At 44.2% G+C, this 16,933-nt stretch overlaps 1 protein-coding gene across 1 annotated transcript; it reads right to left on the bottom strand.

The window, feature by feature from the left end:
• Positions 1 to 7,071: 7,071 nt before the first annotated feature.
• Positions 7,072 to 14,011, bottom strand: LOC102570088 (keratin, type I cytoskeletal 13). The gene is made up of 8 exons (XM_059726955.1): positions 13,208 to 14,011; positions 12,220 to 12,302; positions 11,287 to 11,443; positions 10,211 to 10,372; positions 9,676 to 9,801; positions 9,266 to 9,492; positions 8,495 to 8,697; positions 7,072 to 7,424 (listed from the first exon to the last, which is right to left on the bottom strand). Exons 1-8 carry the CDS (start codon positions 13,946 to 13,948, stop codon positions 7,399 to 7,401), a joined length of 1,725 nt encoding a protein of 574 aa, XP_059582938.1. The 5' UTR covers positions 13,949 to 14,011; the 3' UTR covers positions 7,072 to 7,398.
• Positions 14,012 to 16,933: the final 2,922 nt, after the last annotated feature.

Genomic DNA, 16,933 nt, shown 5'->3' with positions numbered 1-16,933 from the left:
GACTCGGTGAGATTCCCAGCGTTCTCTCTTCTTTCTAGGCATAAACTTCTGAACCTGAACTGTATCAGTTAAGCTTGAGCTAAGTTTCCCCAAATACTTAGTGAAACCAGGGTAGTATTGTCATTGTTTGTGTTTGTTTTTCTTTTGCATGTCTATTACTACTAGTACTATTATATATTTCATATGCTTAGCAATAAATAACTTTTATAGGCAAACTGGTAGTAATTGGGTCTATTTTTCCTTCTCTGCTTCTTTTTTCCTCCTGTGCTCTGCAGCAACGCTTCTTTTACCTATGCTAAAGATCCCTGTGAAGCCTAAATTATTGTGGGGTCTGCTCATCAAGAGGCCAAGACTGGGACGTGCTGAGTTTGAAACACATAAGGGGATCAGCTTGTACAGGCTGATTGACCCAGTTTGACTCAGACGTGCCCTTATGAACTGAATGCTGGCCCATGAGGGTGTCAGCTGGACACCCAGCCGGATTCAGAGGGATTCTGTTTACCTGTGTGCTTGTGTCTGACTGCATTTTATTGTTGCTCTTATGAACTGATTCTTGGCATATGAGGGTGTCAGCCTGTCCATGCTGATCAGCCCGGCCAGGTCAGGCGTGTCACGTTAATTTGTGTGTGTTTGTGTGTATGACTGATTTGGTGACTGGAGGAACCCAGTCCCATTGAGATTGAGTCCTGCAAGATAGCTCCACTGGGGGTGAGGGCTTGCAGAAGGGAGAAATACAGCTCCGTATAGTAACACAAGCAGCACATTGACAGAATCACTAAGACCCTAGAAACTATCCCTAATAAATGAGCACACCCCAAAGTAATGGGCAAATTTGGTAACAGTCCCTAGGACCTCCAGCATCCCATAGGCCTCCTCTCTCCTTCTCCCCACTTCAAGGAGAAGGAAGGGAGGGAGAAAGGCTGGCTGCCTGATAGAACAACCTATGTCAAGCTGCAGGGAGCCCTGTGGATCCTCCACTACCACTGCTTCTTGGGCAGCTCACCGGGACGGGTCAAGGGGTGACAGGGAAGCTCGGGGTGGCAGGGGAAAGGAGAACAGTTCTCTTTGCCCCAGCTGCCCCTGCAAGGCAGGGGGCTGTCCTTGGCAATTGCAGTTGTTCAGCAGCTGCCAGCTGCTCACTGACAGCCTGCTGCCTTCCCCAGCACAGGTGATGGCAGGCTGTCAATTATTTGGCTCCTCTGGCAATAGGGGGACCCAAGGAGCAGCTTTGTATTGCCCCTGGCAGGAGATGTGACCTATGAGGGACCAGTATAGCTCTCTACCCAGGGAACACCTGCATGCTTCACCTCTCAAAATATTTTCACAGCACTGAGAATTTCCCATAAATTCTTAAGTTTGCAAGTGAACGCCTATCCATACCCTGATGAAATTGAAGACAGCAAGCTGTTGGTGAGCTGCTGGTGAGCTGAAACAACATGCAGGATGCCAGCGTAAAATCAGGGTGCCCTCTAGAGGTCAAGAGGTGAACCACAGCCCAGGGCCTTTCACAGGCATTGACATACACCTCAGCAAATACTGAGTGCAGAGCGCTTTACAGTATTGCAAAATGAGGATTCGCTTCTCTTTTGTGTCAGTAGCTGCAGGTGAAAACAACGCCAATCAGACCCTACCTGGGTAAAAGATGGGTTTCCATGTGTGTTGAAACAAAGCATAGTACAAGGAACAGTTGCAGTTGTAGTATATTATGCATCATTAAATGATTTGATTCAATTCATTTCAGCTATTAATATTAACTTTTTGTTATAAAGGCAACTGCTACACCCTTGGAACTTTCCAAGCAAAATTTGCTCTACAACTCACTACACACTTCTGGTAAAACCTTCTCCCCTTCTTTAATCAACGCTGTGCGTGGCCACGTCTCTCTCTGGTTCTGCACTGCCCCCGTTGCTTGGGTTAGTTCAGCATGAGAGTAGGGGGTGGAAAAGCCTGTAATAAAACAAACATATGTGTGAATACAGTGTAGTGGACTGTAGCTTCATTTGGTTCTGCCACTAATGTTAACATGGAACGTGCAACCAGGACATCAATCCAGAGAGGTACCAATTCAGAGGCAGCACCAAACTGGCAGCCCCAAGGGGGTCCCCACCATTGCTGCCACCACCACAGAAGCAATCTGTGTTCAGGAAGCTTTTACTGAGGCATCAGCAGCCTGCACCACCTCACCACTGTGTGAGGAGTCCCACTCCCTCCCTCACTCCATCCAGGGCACCAACATTTCAAGTTACACCTCTGGGTTCTGCATATTAAATTTAGTAAAAGACACCGTTTTGGCCTTTTCCACACAGCAAACATTGTCCTAAAAAAATTAATGAAATCCCTCCATAGAACAAATGATAAACAATTGCACTTGTATTTCAGGTTAATCTGCTGTTTATTCATTTTAGCTGGCAAACTCAGCTCTGCTTCTTTCTGTAAAAAAGGGGACAATTTAATGGAAAACTACCAGAGGTTTTGCTACAGGGAGAAGCCAAGTCAGATTTTTCTTCATGTGAATTTTTACAGCTCCTCCAGCCCAAATTCTCTGCTGGTGAAACCATCACCTTCAGGGGAAAAGTAAGCAAGAGGAGACAAAAATGTAAAACTCTCCAAAAATGTTTTCAAGGTTTACCTAACTATTGCAGGGGTAGGGGGGCAGAGCACAGACTCCTTGGGGTGGAAAGGTAATCATATATGGTGGTGAAGTACATAAATACAAAAAGAGCATGAGTTTCAGAAGTATCAAATGCTGCATGATTTTAAAAGGCAGGTGTAACTTCACCATTACCTCTTCTCCTCCCACACACACTTCAACCAGAAACTGACCTGAACATACTGGGTGCATCTACATGTGCACATTTACTGCGCAGTAACTGAAATTACTGCATAATACGGGCACGCGTGTACACATGCACGCCTATACGGCACAGTAAACATGGTGACTTATGCCAACTTGAGTGAAAATTTGATACCTGCATCATGCAGGTATCAAATATACACTTGATTAGCTACTGTGTAGTAATACTTGTGAAAACACTTTACTACACAGTAACACTGCATGTGTGGACTGATTTGGGATGAATTTTAGTCCCAAGTCAGTCCACACACAGTATAAATGAGCTTTAACGCCTGCATGTATAGATGCTGGCCTATTCCCGCTTGCATAAATGCATGTGTAGACACACCCACTCAGATGGGAATTTCTGTCTTAATCATTTGATATTTTCCATGTGGTTGGAACAAGCCACTAGAGGCCACCACTAGAACATACTACTTTGTACAGCTCAGGAGTCTATAGGAAGCACTTAAGGGTAGACCTGGACTGCTTTGTCTGTTGGTGGGACATGTTCACGGCTTGCAGTTTTTGGTTATCTTCTTACTTCTCTTGCATCCAGGGTACTTGTGACAGTCCTAGGGGATACGTGCAGCCAGGCAGGGACAGAGTACAGCCACCCACCACCCTGTGCTGCCACCTCCCAGGAGCAGGGCTGGGGAGGCGGGGGGGGAAGAGCGAGGGATGAGGCCAGCAGTGCTCCTTTGCAGGCCACACAGGCACTGGCTGCACGTGGGGGGTGGGAAGCTTGCATGCAGCGACTGCCACCACCACCCACTGCCCCATGCTGCCACCACTTGGTGTCCTGCCACCTGCCACCTCCCTGCTTGAATCACTGGCTGGAGCCAAGCCCCTGCCTGCTGCTGCTGTCTTTAAAAAGCATTATGGACAGACAGACACACAGACAGATGGACTAAGCCCTTTATATATATATATATATAGATACTTAGGTAATGCAATCACATGCATTACGAAAGTATGAATCTCTTCTCTTTAGCCAGACTTCTCACTCTTAGAGAGAACAAAACCAGAAGGAATCCTGGGCTTTTCCAAATGAGGTTTCCTTTTCTTCCATAGGGAGAGCTGTTTCTGTATTATAAATATAACTTAGTTTCTAGGCCACACCTCTATCTCTATAGGACTGAGAGCATGCTGCATATACTATAAAACTAGCTTCTCTCAAGCATTGCCTGGTTCCTCCCTGTAGGTGTCGCTTGTGTTGGTTAGTAGTAATTCCTAGCCCTGTTATCTCATCTGTCATAATCCAAAAGTGACTCTAAAGGGTTTTTTTCTGTTAGACTGTTGATGAAAGAATAACATGGGAGGCACTCTATCTACCCAAAAAGACCGTGCAAACTTTGCAGGGCTTGGCTCTCTGCAAACATGCAAATCACCCCATCGCAAGCTGAGCAGTAGAAACATTTTCCAAAAGATAGTCAAGTCGCTTTATTAATTTCTAAATTGAGACAGGAATTAAAGGCCTGAATCTATCCTCTGTTATGCCAGTTTTCTGATTATGTAAACTGACTGAGGTCTATGTTACTATACCCATGTAAACCCAATGTAACAGAGATTGGGCCACGCATTATGAGTGGCATGGTTTGTAGAAATCTTAAATAATATTTGAGTGTGGGATGATGTAGCAATAAATCACCCATTGTGTAAAAAATAATTCTATATCTGGTTCAGTGATTCTCAACCAGGGTGCCATGACACCCTTCCAAGGATGCTGCAGCACCCAGCCCCTCTGCTAACAGGAAAGTGGTCACTCCACCTCCTGCCAGGCACCAGATGCCCCAGTATACTTGCAGACAAGTAGTGCTCATGGCCCCAACAGCCTCAGTGCTTCAAGCAGCATGCCCTGCTATGAATAGGCATGCAAACAGGTGGACATGGGACCATACATTTTAGCCCAGGTCATCCCTGGGCTGTGGCTAGTAAAGCGACCAAAACGCTGGCTTGCATCCATAGATGCTTCTCAAGCAAATCCCGGGACGTCATTCTCCCCTTGTACTTGGCCTTAGTGAGGCCACAGCTGGAGTACTGCATCCAGTTTTGGGCTCCACAATTCAAAAAGGATGTGGAGAAGCTTGAGAGAGTCCAGAGAAGAGCCACGCGCATGATCAGAGGTCAGGGAAGCAGACCCTACGATGACAGGCTGAGAGCCCTGGGGCTCTTTAGCCTGGAAAAGCTCAGGCTCAGGGGTGATCTGATGGCCACCTATAAGTTTATCAGGGGTGACCACCAGTATCTGGGGGAACGTTTGTTCACCAGAGCGCCCCAAGGGATGACAACTAGGTCAAACGATCATAAACTACTACAAGACCGTTTCAGGCTGGACATAGGGAAGAATTTCTTTACTGTCCGAGCCCCCAAGGTCTGGAACAGCCTGCCACCGGAGGTGGTTCAAGCGCCTACAGTGAACACCTCCAAGAGCAAACTGGATGCTCACCTTGCTGGGATCCTATGAACTCAGCTGACTTCCTGCCCTTTGGGCAGGGGGCTGGACTCAATGATCTTCCGAGGTCCCTTCCAGCCCTAATGTCTATGAAATCTATGAAATCCCGCCACTGTTCCCACACTCTTGAAGTCAGCAGGGGGGCCACAGGTTAATGTGATTCCAGTTGCTGGCATGTGAGTTGCTGGAGAAGAAGTCGTAGCACAGGGGCTGCATTTGCCCCTTCAGATGCAGACCATGGCAGGGAAAGGGCAGACTGTGAGAAAAACAGGCACAGTAGGATGAGGTCCTGCCCCACTGCCTTCACGTGGCAACAGTTAGATTCCAGCTCGTTGTTTCTCAACGGAGTACCACGAAATTCCAAAAAGTTCTGAAGGGCTGCCATGAGGCTAAAAAGGTTGAGCTGGTCTAGTCTGTTTCCACATTGATTCATGGATTTTAAAGGCCCAAAAGGTATATATGCATCTACAGAGATTCCTGCAATGAATGAAGGACTTCTTGTAGAGTCAGTGCCAACTTTAAGGAAGCAACTGAGTCTTGATTTAAAGAGTTCAAGTGATGGAAATTCCACTGCATGCCGAGGCCACTTGTTTCAATGGCTAATTACTCTAATCTGGTGAAAAAGGGCACTTAGGGCATTTATACCTGTGCTCCAAGAGGTGGGGGGGGGGAGGCGTGCTTTAATTAGCGCAGCTCCAAGAGCCATGCTATTTAAAAGCACCTAGAGCATCACATGTGTCAGCATCTCCATGCTGAAAAACGGCGATGGTGCACTTTGAATTAAAGCTCGTCAAATGAGCTTTAGTTTAAAGTGCCCTGCTGACATTTTTCAACATGGGGATACTGATTGATGTTTTGACTGCTGATTAAATAAAATCAGAAATTTAACAGAAATCTTTTCCCCTGTGTATTTACAGACCATGAGAAGTCTCTTCTTCTTTTTTATTAAAATAGATTGAACTTTTTGAACCCCTGGCTGTCAGAGTTTCTTTTTCAAATTTGATTTCAGTGTTTGTACTTAGCAATCATTCTGGGTTATAAATTATTTTGTCTGTTTTAAGCTTTGTCCATTAGGCTGAATCTGAGCAAGTGTTTACATCTTTGTAACGTCCTGCTCATGGTAGTCAAGATCTCATAAAATTCAGACTGGGTTAACACTTGGGTCTCCCAAAGTCAGGGACAGAGTGATAGGAAATTTCTGGTCTTGCATTCACCATTCAGATAAAGGACTGTCTATGATGCTTCTTACAAATCAAGGTTGACTTAAAGACCATTTCTTGGTCTGAGCATGTGGAAGGCTGATACTGCAGGTGCCTGTGATGTAAATCTCCTTGGGTGAAACTGAGGAGGTCCACCTCCATGTCTGACAATCATACACTTTCAGATGTACCCAGTTCACATCTTAAAACTAAAATGATGCATGCTGTTGTGTCAGAAACCCAGAGACGCCTGCTGACATGGACGGTAGACACAACCTATGCACATTTATGGATCATATAGTATCAGGAAGTGTCCATGTATAATCACTGAAGTTGGGGCTGGAAAAGACCCACAAGGTCAGCCAGGCCATTCTCCACATAACCATTGGTCAAAGGCAGGGTGTTCCCCTTCAGTTTACTTGTCAATCCAGTTTTAGATGCCTCATGTGACAGGACACCTATTACTCCCTCTCAGGAACTATTGCACAGTCTCGCAGATCTATCCGAGTGCATGATTTTCTATTTGCAGTCCTACCATGAGACACTCAAAAGCTTATTGAAGGAAATCACTTTCCAGGCACAGGTTTCTTGATTGCATCAGGCAGAAGCAAAGTTTTATTAGCGGTACTTTTTCACCAGAAAGTAAATGACCAACCTCAGCACAAATTAACTCAAGTAAGTTGTGATTGGGCACACAGAGCAAGACAGAATAGAAAAAGCATGTAGCACAATAGGGAGGAGGGTGACCCACAGCTCTGACAGCCCCCCTGTGGGTAGATGGCATCAGCATTGCTGAGTAGTTGGTAGCATTGCTCTTGGCTTGGGCATGGAGTGCAGGTTGTGGGTAGGTTCTTGCTTGGTTTGCAGATCTGCTCTGTAGGTCTTATCTTGGAAAAGGTTGGTTTCTTGGTTTAGTCATGCAGCCTTCTGCAGGGCACTGGAGAGAGATCAAAGGAACCCTGATTTGAATGCAATAAAATAAAATGAACTTTCTTGCAGCATCAGACCATAAGGTGTGCCCATGTCACAGATGGACTCTGCTAGAATGGGGTCTGGATGCAGACACTGGGTCATTCCCAAGGGTCTCCTATAATTAAACACACCCCATGCATCTCCCTTTCTCTGTATATATTACCTTGTACAGCAAACACTAAAGGACAGGTAAGCGTTCAGCAGACATAGACCTAGAAGGACTTGGCTCCCCTTCTGTGCTAGGCTTTCATTATAGGCAGCAGGGTACAGAAGGGCAGGAAGTCAGGTGCTGATAGATTTCCTGTGTTTTTGGCCTTCAGCCCAGTGAGTTTTGACTACACCACTGGGAAGGAGTGAGCTCAGGGAAGCTCAACCTTGAGCTGCAGTGATCAGGAGATTTCTAAAAGGAGGGAAGACTGAAAAAGTATTTTTACCATAGGTAGTGAGTTTGGGGTAAAGGCCAGGCTTGGGGATAGAACTAAGCATCAGTAAAGACATATCCTCAGAGAGCTGTAAATTCAGATAAGGTCCAGAACATGTCCAAGATTGTGTAATAGAAAAGTGCAACAAGTAGGGTGCCTTTGTGCACCTCCTATTAATCTAAGGTCTAGCTTCTCTTGTTTCTTTTCTCTTCCTCTGTTTTAAGGAACTTGCTCATGCTCCGTTCCTTTCCTCCCCTCCGCACACTCTCCATTTCCACCCCCTTCCACAAGTCCTCTCTGGCTGTCTCTGCTTCCACAACAATTTCTTCCTCCCCACCCCTCTGTTTTAGCCTTACCCCCTTCTCACTTCATGGTTACAGAACTCCTGCTGAGTGCTGAGCCCATTGACCCTTTTTCCTGGCAGTGCTCACAGTACCATAACCACTCTGTTTGAACCAGGCTTTCCAGTGCCCTCCCATACACCTTCTGGAAGAATACCAATAGCAGTCCTAAACCATCATACAAAGGATGCATTTGACAGGTTCTCTCCTATCCTTAGGAGAAAAAGAGGACTAAACAAAGGTTTTCCCTTATATAATACCATTGTTCTTACCTTTTATATCACCAGGTGGGCAAGGCGAGGGCAGGCAATGGGAAGAGGAAGAGTGGGTGTGGATAGTTTTCACAATTCCTCCTCCTCCAATTATTCCACCTGAGGATTTACAGATTCCTCCTCCTCCTATACCAGAAGAGTGGCTGATTCCTGATGAAATCCCTCCTGATGAAATCCCTCCTGATGAAATCACTCCTTTTGAGCTAATTAAGAATGGTGAAGGAAAAACTAGTCTTAGAAATGTTCATAGTACTGTGACATCAGTAAAGCCATGTGGTATTGTCCATCTTCAACCATTCCCAATCTAGGTGCGGGAACAAGTCCTGGGCAACACATCTTGGCTTGTCTTTCTCTCAGCTCCCTTGCTGAGGCAACCAGTGTGCAAACATAAACATGCAACTAGGAGGCAAGTCATTCTCCCCACTATCTTGACCCACAAATGAGGAATATATTACAGGCTGCCATTTCCAAATTCAGCATGAATTATAGGGCTGGCAGGCACCTGTTGTCATTAGATATCTCATTTTGCAGATCCCAGAAGAAGGAATGAGGCTTGGCTCAAGCTTTGGATGCTTTTTGTAGTCAAATTCTAGGCCCTCCACATTTTGATAATTGGACCAAGCTACTAACAGATCAGTGAGAAGGATGGAACTGCAGAAACCACCACATAAAGATTCCCCACCCAGGGTGTTTCCTTTGCAGTTTATGTTACTAGCTCTCACATTACAGTGCCAGTATGTTTCTCTATGCCCAGGGGCATTTGTAGGCTACCTAAACTCCCGGTGTCCTCCTTCCAATAAGCAGCAGTAAGTGTGAATCTCCTGCTCCAGCCGGCATTTGACATCCAGGAGGGCCTTGTACTCTTGGTTCTGACATTCAATTTCTGCCCGCAGCTCAGCCAACTGCTGCTCCACACAGATGATCTGGTTCTGTAACTCGGCAAGTTGGTTGTTGTAGCGACATTCGGTTTCAGCCAGAGAGGACTGCAGATTGTCCCTCTAAGAATTGACACAAACACACATAGGCACTAGAACCACACGCTGAATGCAAGAGCTAAGAGATTCTCCATGCAACTCCCCAGTGCCTGTTGTCTACCAAGTTGGAACTGATCACCCACCACCCTAGGCATCCAGGCATGACTTGGTCATAGGTTTGATGTAGATGGTCACCCCAGCACTTACCATTCTAATCTGGGCCTGCAGGTCAATCTCCAATGCCTGTAACTGACGTCTCAGTTCACAGACCTGGCTGTTGCTACACTCTATTTCCTGGCCGCTTGAGATGACTTCCCGATTCACCTCCTCAATCTGAAAAATACAAGCCCAGATCATTAAATAGTTTTTAAAATCCAAGGTAGGGTAAGCCTAATGGTATGACCTCTTATGGATACCCTCCATGAGGGTGATCGGATGGATACCAATCATTAGAGGGATGCCTGGTGTAGAATGTAGGTGGAAAAAAACTGTGTGAGCTCTCTACAAAATACACTCTAAACTTGCAACTCGCTTGTCATTCTAATATGAACACTCACAACCAGACACATTTGCTACTTAACCCAGCCTGCAGGCTCTGTGCAACTTGATCAAAACAAGGTCAATGCTGGTCACTGTTAGGACCCATTATGCAAGAATTATCTCTCAGTGTACATGTGTCTGATTCTGAAGAATTTCAAGGATGCTTAGCACACATGGTTACAGCTCTGTACATTTAACACACCTTACACGCATACCAATCCTCAACCTCTTTGCGGTTTTGCGCAATGATAGCTTCATACTGGCATCTCATTTCATCCAAGATTTGCTTCAGATCTGGACCAGGGCAGGTATTGACCTCCACACTGACATCTCCAGTTGACTGTTTCCTCAGACAATTCATCTCCTGCAAAAATAACCCAGACTAGCATTGTTCTTTTGGATTTTGATTGGGGTGGAGGTATTTTTTAAGAAGGATAAAACAACTCAGAGAGCTGAACTTTGTAGAAAAGCACACCTGCCTATCTGGGGTCCACTCTGGCATTCACAATTTCTATTCCGGAGGCACCTTTTCCATTATAAACCAAAATCAAAGGTGGGAGTGCAGATGATCTGGTCACTATGCTCTGTTCACAGCCTATGCTGTAACCATATAGCTACCATTTTTCTTGTGTCTTTTCTTTATGCTTAATTCTGCCTGCCTCTTTCCACTTCAGTTTCTGGCGTTACACCCTCTAAAGAAATCCAGCTTGATGAATGAAAACCACTCACCTTCCTGATCTCATTTGAGCTTCCTTGTCTTAGACCTGTGACAAAAGGAATTTACTTGCCCAAGTTCATTGTAATATGTTGGCTCTTTAGTATCTTTCTCCTTTCATTCTTAGCTTTGAAAAGTAGGAAGTGTATGTCAGTGGTTAGAGCAGAGTTCATAATTTATTCTTCCAAGATCTGCTATTCGGTTTCTAAGTGATTTGGAGCACTGCAAAATTTATGGAAGTCATTTTACTTCTTTAGATTCCTCGTTTTTTACAGCAAGGGTACAACTGTAGTCCCTTAATTATGTTAATTATGAAATATTAATGCTAGCCAATTGATGTCAAAATGTTTACAATGATGTAAATTCTACATAAAGTTCTACACTGTGGAATAGGGAAGAGGATTTGTGAAAGGACAAAGATCATAACACAGATTAGGGTATTAGGAATATTGTCTCTTTAACTATAGCAGTGCCCTGAAGTTTCCTTCTCGGTCTGGACTCTCCACTCTCCTAGACAATGCATGAACTAGTTCTTCTGCCTAACAAGAAAGACAAGATCCTACCTCCTCATGGTTCTTCTTCAGACAGCACAGCTCCTCCCTCAGGGCTTCAAGCTGTGCCTCCAGGTCAGATCTGCAGAGAGTCAGCTGATCCAGGACTTGGCGTAAACCATTAATATCAGCCTCCACACTCTGCAAAAGGGACAGCTCAGTCTCATACCTAAATCATGGCCGAGAAAGAGGGAAAGGTCAATGCCTGAGCCAGCCAACTTGCATTGTGTTTGTGAAAGGACCAGCATTTCCTTTCTCCCTGCTTTCAATTTTATATGTCTGGTCTTGAAGTAACATAAACCATTTTAGGTGGGCAGAGCCGGGATTTGCTATCTCGTGAATAAAAGACTTATTTTCTTCTTATTACAAAACAAACCTCACTTCTCTCATATTCCCTGACCCATTACAGCTACAACGCTACTATTTCAGGTTTTTATGCCTCCCCCATTTCTGGCACAACAGCAGAGAGAGTACCCACCAGTCTTCCTGTATTTTCAAAGAGGCAAGGGTTTTTGTAATATCTTTTATTGGACCAACTGTATAGTTGGGAGAGCTGTTGGACAAGCTTTCATGCATCAAGTGCCCTTCCTCAGGTCCCTCAGGGGAAAAATCATTTACTAATTTTAAAAATCACTTTCTTCCTTAAGAAACAATTCTCTGTGCCAGACCCTCATCTAGCATAAATCTCCAAAAGCACATTTTCTTCTAAGGCCTTCTATGCTCCCTGAAGATCTGTCCCTCTGGTTTTAGAAGCCTAAACCTTACACTCAAACTCTTTTACAAGCAAAATAATTATTTGAAGTTTCACCAAAACAAAAAAAAGTGTCCTGAATTAAGAATCCCAGTGTTGCTTGCTTGGGGAATTTCTTTGCTTGCGGGTTCACAAGTAGGATTTGGTGAAAAGGGGAGAATAGCAGTGTTTGTCTAACACAGAAATGAACTCACTTCACTCGGAAGTCATCAGCCGCCATCCTGCTGTTATCAATGTTCAGGACAATCTTGTTGTTTTCTATGGTAGCACAAACAATCTGGAAGAGAAATGGGATAGGAAGCTTTTAGTCCAGCAGGCTCTTGTCTGTTTTACATGGGGTAGCACAATGTAAATTTCGACCAGTGTGCTTCTTTCCAGTCTTAAAAAAAATGTATTTTTTATAACTCTTTTCAAGCTCAGGCAAATAAAAGGCATGGAAGATTTCAAGACAAGAATGTGAAAGAAAGCATGTGAAATGAATGAATGTGTAACACAGCATTAACACAGATAATAAAAGGTATCATTTTGGAACCAAGAGTTCTAGAGTTTTGTATTTCTTTTTGTCTCAGACCAACACAGCTACCAAGTACATCCCTAACACAGCACACAATTTCATGGCAAACTATTTTGCAATTACACTTATTGCTACCCAGAGCTACCCCTGCAATAACACACCTCACATTTTTAAATGTAATCTAATATTCATAAAGAGAGTCGGTAATGTTTCATTTCACTGTTTTCCTCATTGCCTAGTATTTATTGTCTCTCTCTATTGCTCCCTGAGTTTATCTATCTTGTTTTTTCCAGCCAACTGATTCTCCCACATTTCCTCAAAAATGAGTTTTCAAAACAATTTGTTTTTAATTAAATCTGTGCCATCAAAACTAATTGGGACAAAGCAATTTTTTCACTTAGTTTTAATGTAGATTTATTTTCCCTATCTATACAAAACTACAAACTTTATGGAAATAGAAAGAACATTTAAATAAGAAATCTGGAAAACCAATGCCAGGATGATGTACAGAAGCAGATGATACACTGGATGGATTCATTAATTAAGAACTCAGACAGTTTTCTTTTTGGGCATCTATTTATTAAAACAGCTTCAAACAAACTTGACCAAATAATCTGGACAAGAAAAAACAAATCATATGGATCACTGCCCCAGGTAGGGGGCCCTACCTGGTTTTGAAGATCTTCTATTTCCCTAAGGTAGCAGCTGTAGTCCTTTGGCTCACAGGTGGGGCCATGCTTGGTGTACCACTCTCGGATCCTGCACTCCAGTTCAGCATTCTCTTCCTCCAGGCATCGCACCTTGTCCAGGTAGGATGCCAGGCGGTCATTAAGGTTCTGCATGGTTATCTTTTCATCACAACAGAAAAGTAGGCCATCACTCCCAAAGCCTCCACTACCTGAACCACCCCCAAAACCTCCACCAACTGCACCACCCCCAAAGCCTCCACCAACTGCACTACCCCCAAAGCCTCCACCAACTGCACTACCCCCAAAGCCTCCACCAAATGGACCCCCACAAACTATGCCTCCATCAAAGCCACAATCAGGTATGCTCCCACCAACTATGCCCCCACCAATGCCACCACCTATGCCACCACCTATGCCACCACCAATGCAGGTGCTGCCACCACTGAACCCAATGCTTCCTAGGTGGCCTCCTCCTATGCTCCCAGCTCCTCCATAGCTCCCACCAGCAAAACTACCGCTGCTTATCCCTCCTCCATAACATGCTCCACCACTGTAACTCCTGGAAGAAAAGCCTTTACTGCTGCCTATCCCACCAGAGACGCATCTTCCAAACATCAATGGCATCCTTGATCCACCACCTCCCCCACCACTGATACAGCTACCACCACTGCTCTTAGCTGAACTAGAGACAGTAAACGCCTGCTTGACTCCAGAACTCATTGTCACAGCAAGTAATAATCCAGCCCAAACCCAAACCCAATAGCAAGAGGCACAGCTGGATGAGAATCAGACTGCTGCTTTCCCATCCCCACAGTTCTCTATTTATACCTTGCACACTGGGTGTCACTAGGAGGGTGTTTATCCTCATGGGCCTAGCTAGTCTTGCTGTTTCTGCCAAGAATAATTTCCCAAAGGCAATTTCCCTCCAGAAATCCCAGTACACAAGGAAGATGCTTCACATGTCAGCACCATACTTCAACTATACATTAGTGGTAATGACTTATGAGTCATCAGCTTTCCTTTGTAATGAAACCTTTGCAAAAATAAGATAGGAAAACAGTGCCTTAGATTATATACAGGGAAGAAATCATTAGAGCTAGTGCATCAAAGAGCTCTTGACCTGTTATTATTTCATTTAAACTTTACTCCATCCTTAATAAGGTTTTATTTATATATATATATATATATATATATATATATATGTATGTATGTATGTATGTATGTGTGTGTGTGTGTGTGTGTGTGTGTGTGTGTATAAAAGCCACCCATGGTAGGAGATAGTTAATTTCATTTACCTCAGAATAGTGAAAAGACCTAAAATACTTTGGTATAAGCCAGGAGTATGGCCTGCAGGCTGGATCCGACTGAGAGACTTTGTCAGGCAGGCAGCTTTTCCATGCTGTGACCAGGCAATTTTGGCTGCATTGCAGCCAAAAGGCTGAAAGGAGGCCTTTGTCAGCCCTGAAGCCAGGTATCAGGGAGAATCGGCACTGGCAGCAATGGTGGCACTGGCAAGTTGGGTGTACTGGTCCACCTTGGACTTGAGACAGGTTGATCCAGCCCACCACTGGTATAAGCCTCTAGGCCTGTCTAAGGACACAATCTTAGAAATGGAAGGTTGGAAGGGACCTCAAGGGTCATCTAATCCTACCCCCTGCAAAACGGCAGGATTAGCTGCTCCTAAGCCATCCTAGATAGGTGTTTATGAAGCCTCTGCTTGAAAACCTCCAGTGAAGAAGGCTCTACAACTTCCTTAGGCAGCTTGTCAATTGTCTAACTCTTTCTGCTTCCTTTTCTGGATGGAAGCAACTTGGGGGTTCTCAAGCTGGTCTCTGGGTCTGCAGGGAGCGCGTTTAGGTGATTGCAGCAACGCTGGACGGTTGAATGTGTATGGCTCCTCCTCCAGCTGTGAAACAAAATTAAAATAAGCTAAAATTACAATATAAGCTTTCTTAATGTCATTTTTCAATTAAAGCACTTATTGTAGGTTCCACATTGGGTATTAAAAGATTTTGAGTAGAAACTGTAATGATCTTTGCAACAGTGAATATAAGGTGAGGTCTCCACAAGCAATTTCTCAGTAATAATGTGCTGCATTGTATGAAAATGTCTGGGAACCCCCAGCACAGAGAAGGTAATGCACAATGGATGATGCCCGAGAGGAGGAATGGTTGTAAAGAATTCCAGTGTAGCCCACAAGAGATGAACAAGAGTTGACTTAGTGGGTCTTTTCCATTGCCAATATGTAAAATTCTGTACTGAGGAGCGGAATTGGAAGTAAAAAGAGCCCTCCACAGTTCTGAAATGGAAAGGTCATTATAGAAATAGGAGTCAGTACAAACTGGTTAACTCTGGGATCTTTGGCACAAGTGTTGCTATGATATACAGCCAAAGGCTGGCTGCAGATACAGGGAATGGGAATGCCCAAGAGACAATCATCTTTGCCCAAAAGGCCATCTTAGCTGAGGGAAGTTTTTGTTCTCCAGTACATATATTCCCTCTGGATGGAATTTACAAACTCATATTAATAATAATTTGCCTCTGCCTCACATACACCTAAGTAGCCCTTTAAGGGGAAAAACTGTAAGGATCCCTCATTTATATCAGCCACTGCACCTTTCAGGGAAGACAGACTGAGTACCAATCAGTACTCGGAGTAGTACTAGCTACCACACTGAGAGAAAGAGGCCTGCTTCATGAAGGAATTGGAGTTAATTATATTCAGCCTTAACCAGTTAATTATGGGAAACGAATGCTCATCCTCAAAAGTTTGTATGCTAAGGTTCTGGTAGCCTGTATTTGGAGAATTAGGAGCAATGGCTGTCTATGAAAGGAGAACCTGATTTCATAGACAATGTTACCCAAATAAGAGAGAGTATGATCCAACCTGGGGAAATAAATTACTGAAGTTACTTAGCCATCCCAATATTCTCCAAGTTCTGTTTTTCTCAGGTGTAGCACACAGATCAAAAATCCTACTCACTGCCCCACAAGCCAGCTCAGGTTTCCTGATGAGGGAATCTCTTACATTACCACTTCAATGGTAGCCAGCATCATTGTATTGAAGTAGTATCCAAGGATGCATGGACCTGACTTTATTCCCACCTCTAAGGTCATTTCTGTTCTCCGCATTTAACTGATTGATTTATTGATTAAGATTCGAAAAGGGATAAAAATGCCCATTGCATTCTCAAGGCATCCTACTACATGTATTAATTCTACAATACAGAGAAACCCCAAAAGCATTAAACTGGTTATTCCAACAGGGTGGGGAATAGCTATACAGAGAAATGAGGTGACTTGCCCAAGGAAACAGAGGAAGTCTGCAGCAGAGTCTGAACTAGAACCTAGAGCTCCCAAATCAGACTGAATTGGCTGTAACACTAGCCCATCCCTCCTTTATCGTATGCCCCACTGGCTCCTGAAATACATACCAACAAAGTTTCAGAGTATTTTAATTCACAAACTGTCAGATCATAATCTAGCTTTAATCGCTTATACTGAGGAGTGTAAATGAAGTCAGGGTGTGGTTCTGGGATGAATAGGAATTAATGTAGTAATTTGCATTGCTTAGAACTTCACTTGTGCTGTGTAGGATTTCAGAAGGAGTTACACAAGAGCTGTCTGCAGCAAGTGGTGTTTCTGGATAAACATACATTCCTTTCCCACTCAGAGCTATCATTTTATCACAGTAGCCTAAGGTTG

The sequence above is a fragment of the Alligator mississippiensis genome, chromosome 4 (genome assembly GCF_030867095.1).
Source record: "Alligator mississippiensis isolate rAllMis1 chromosome 4, rAllMis1, whole genome shotgun sequence".
Lineage (NCBI taxonomy): Eukaryota > Metazoa > Chordata > Crocodylia > Alligatoridae > Alligator > Alligator mississippiensis.
The sequence above is the reverse complement of the archived record's forward strand: the minus strand, read 5'-3'. Positions and strand labels throughout refer to the sequence as shown.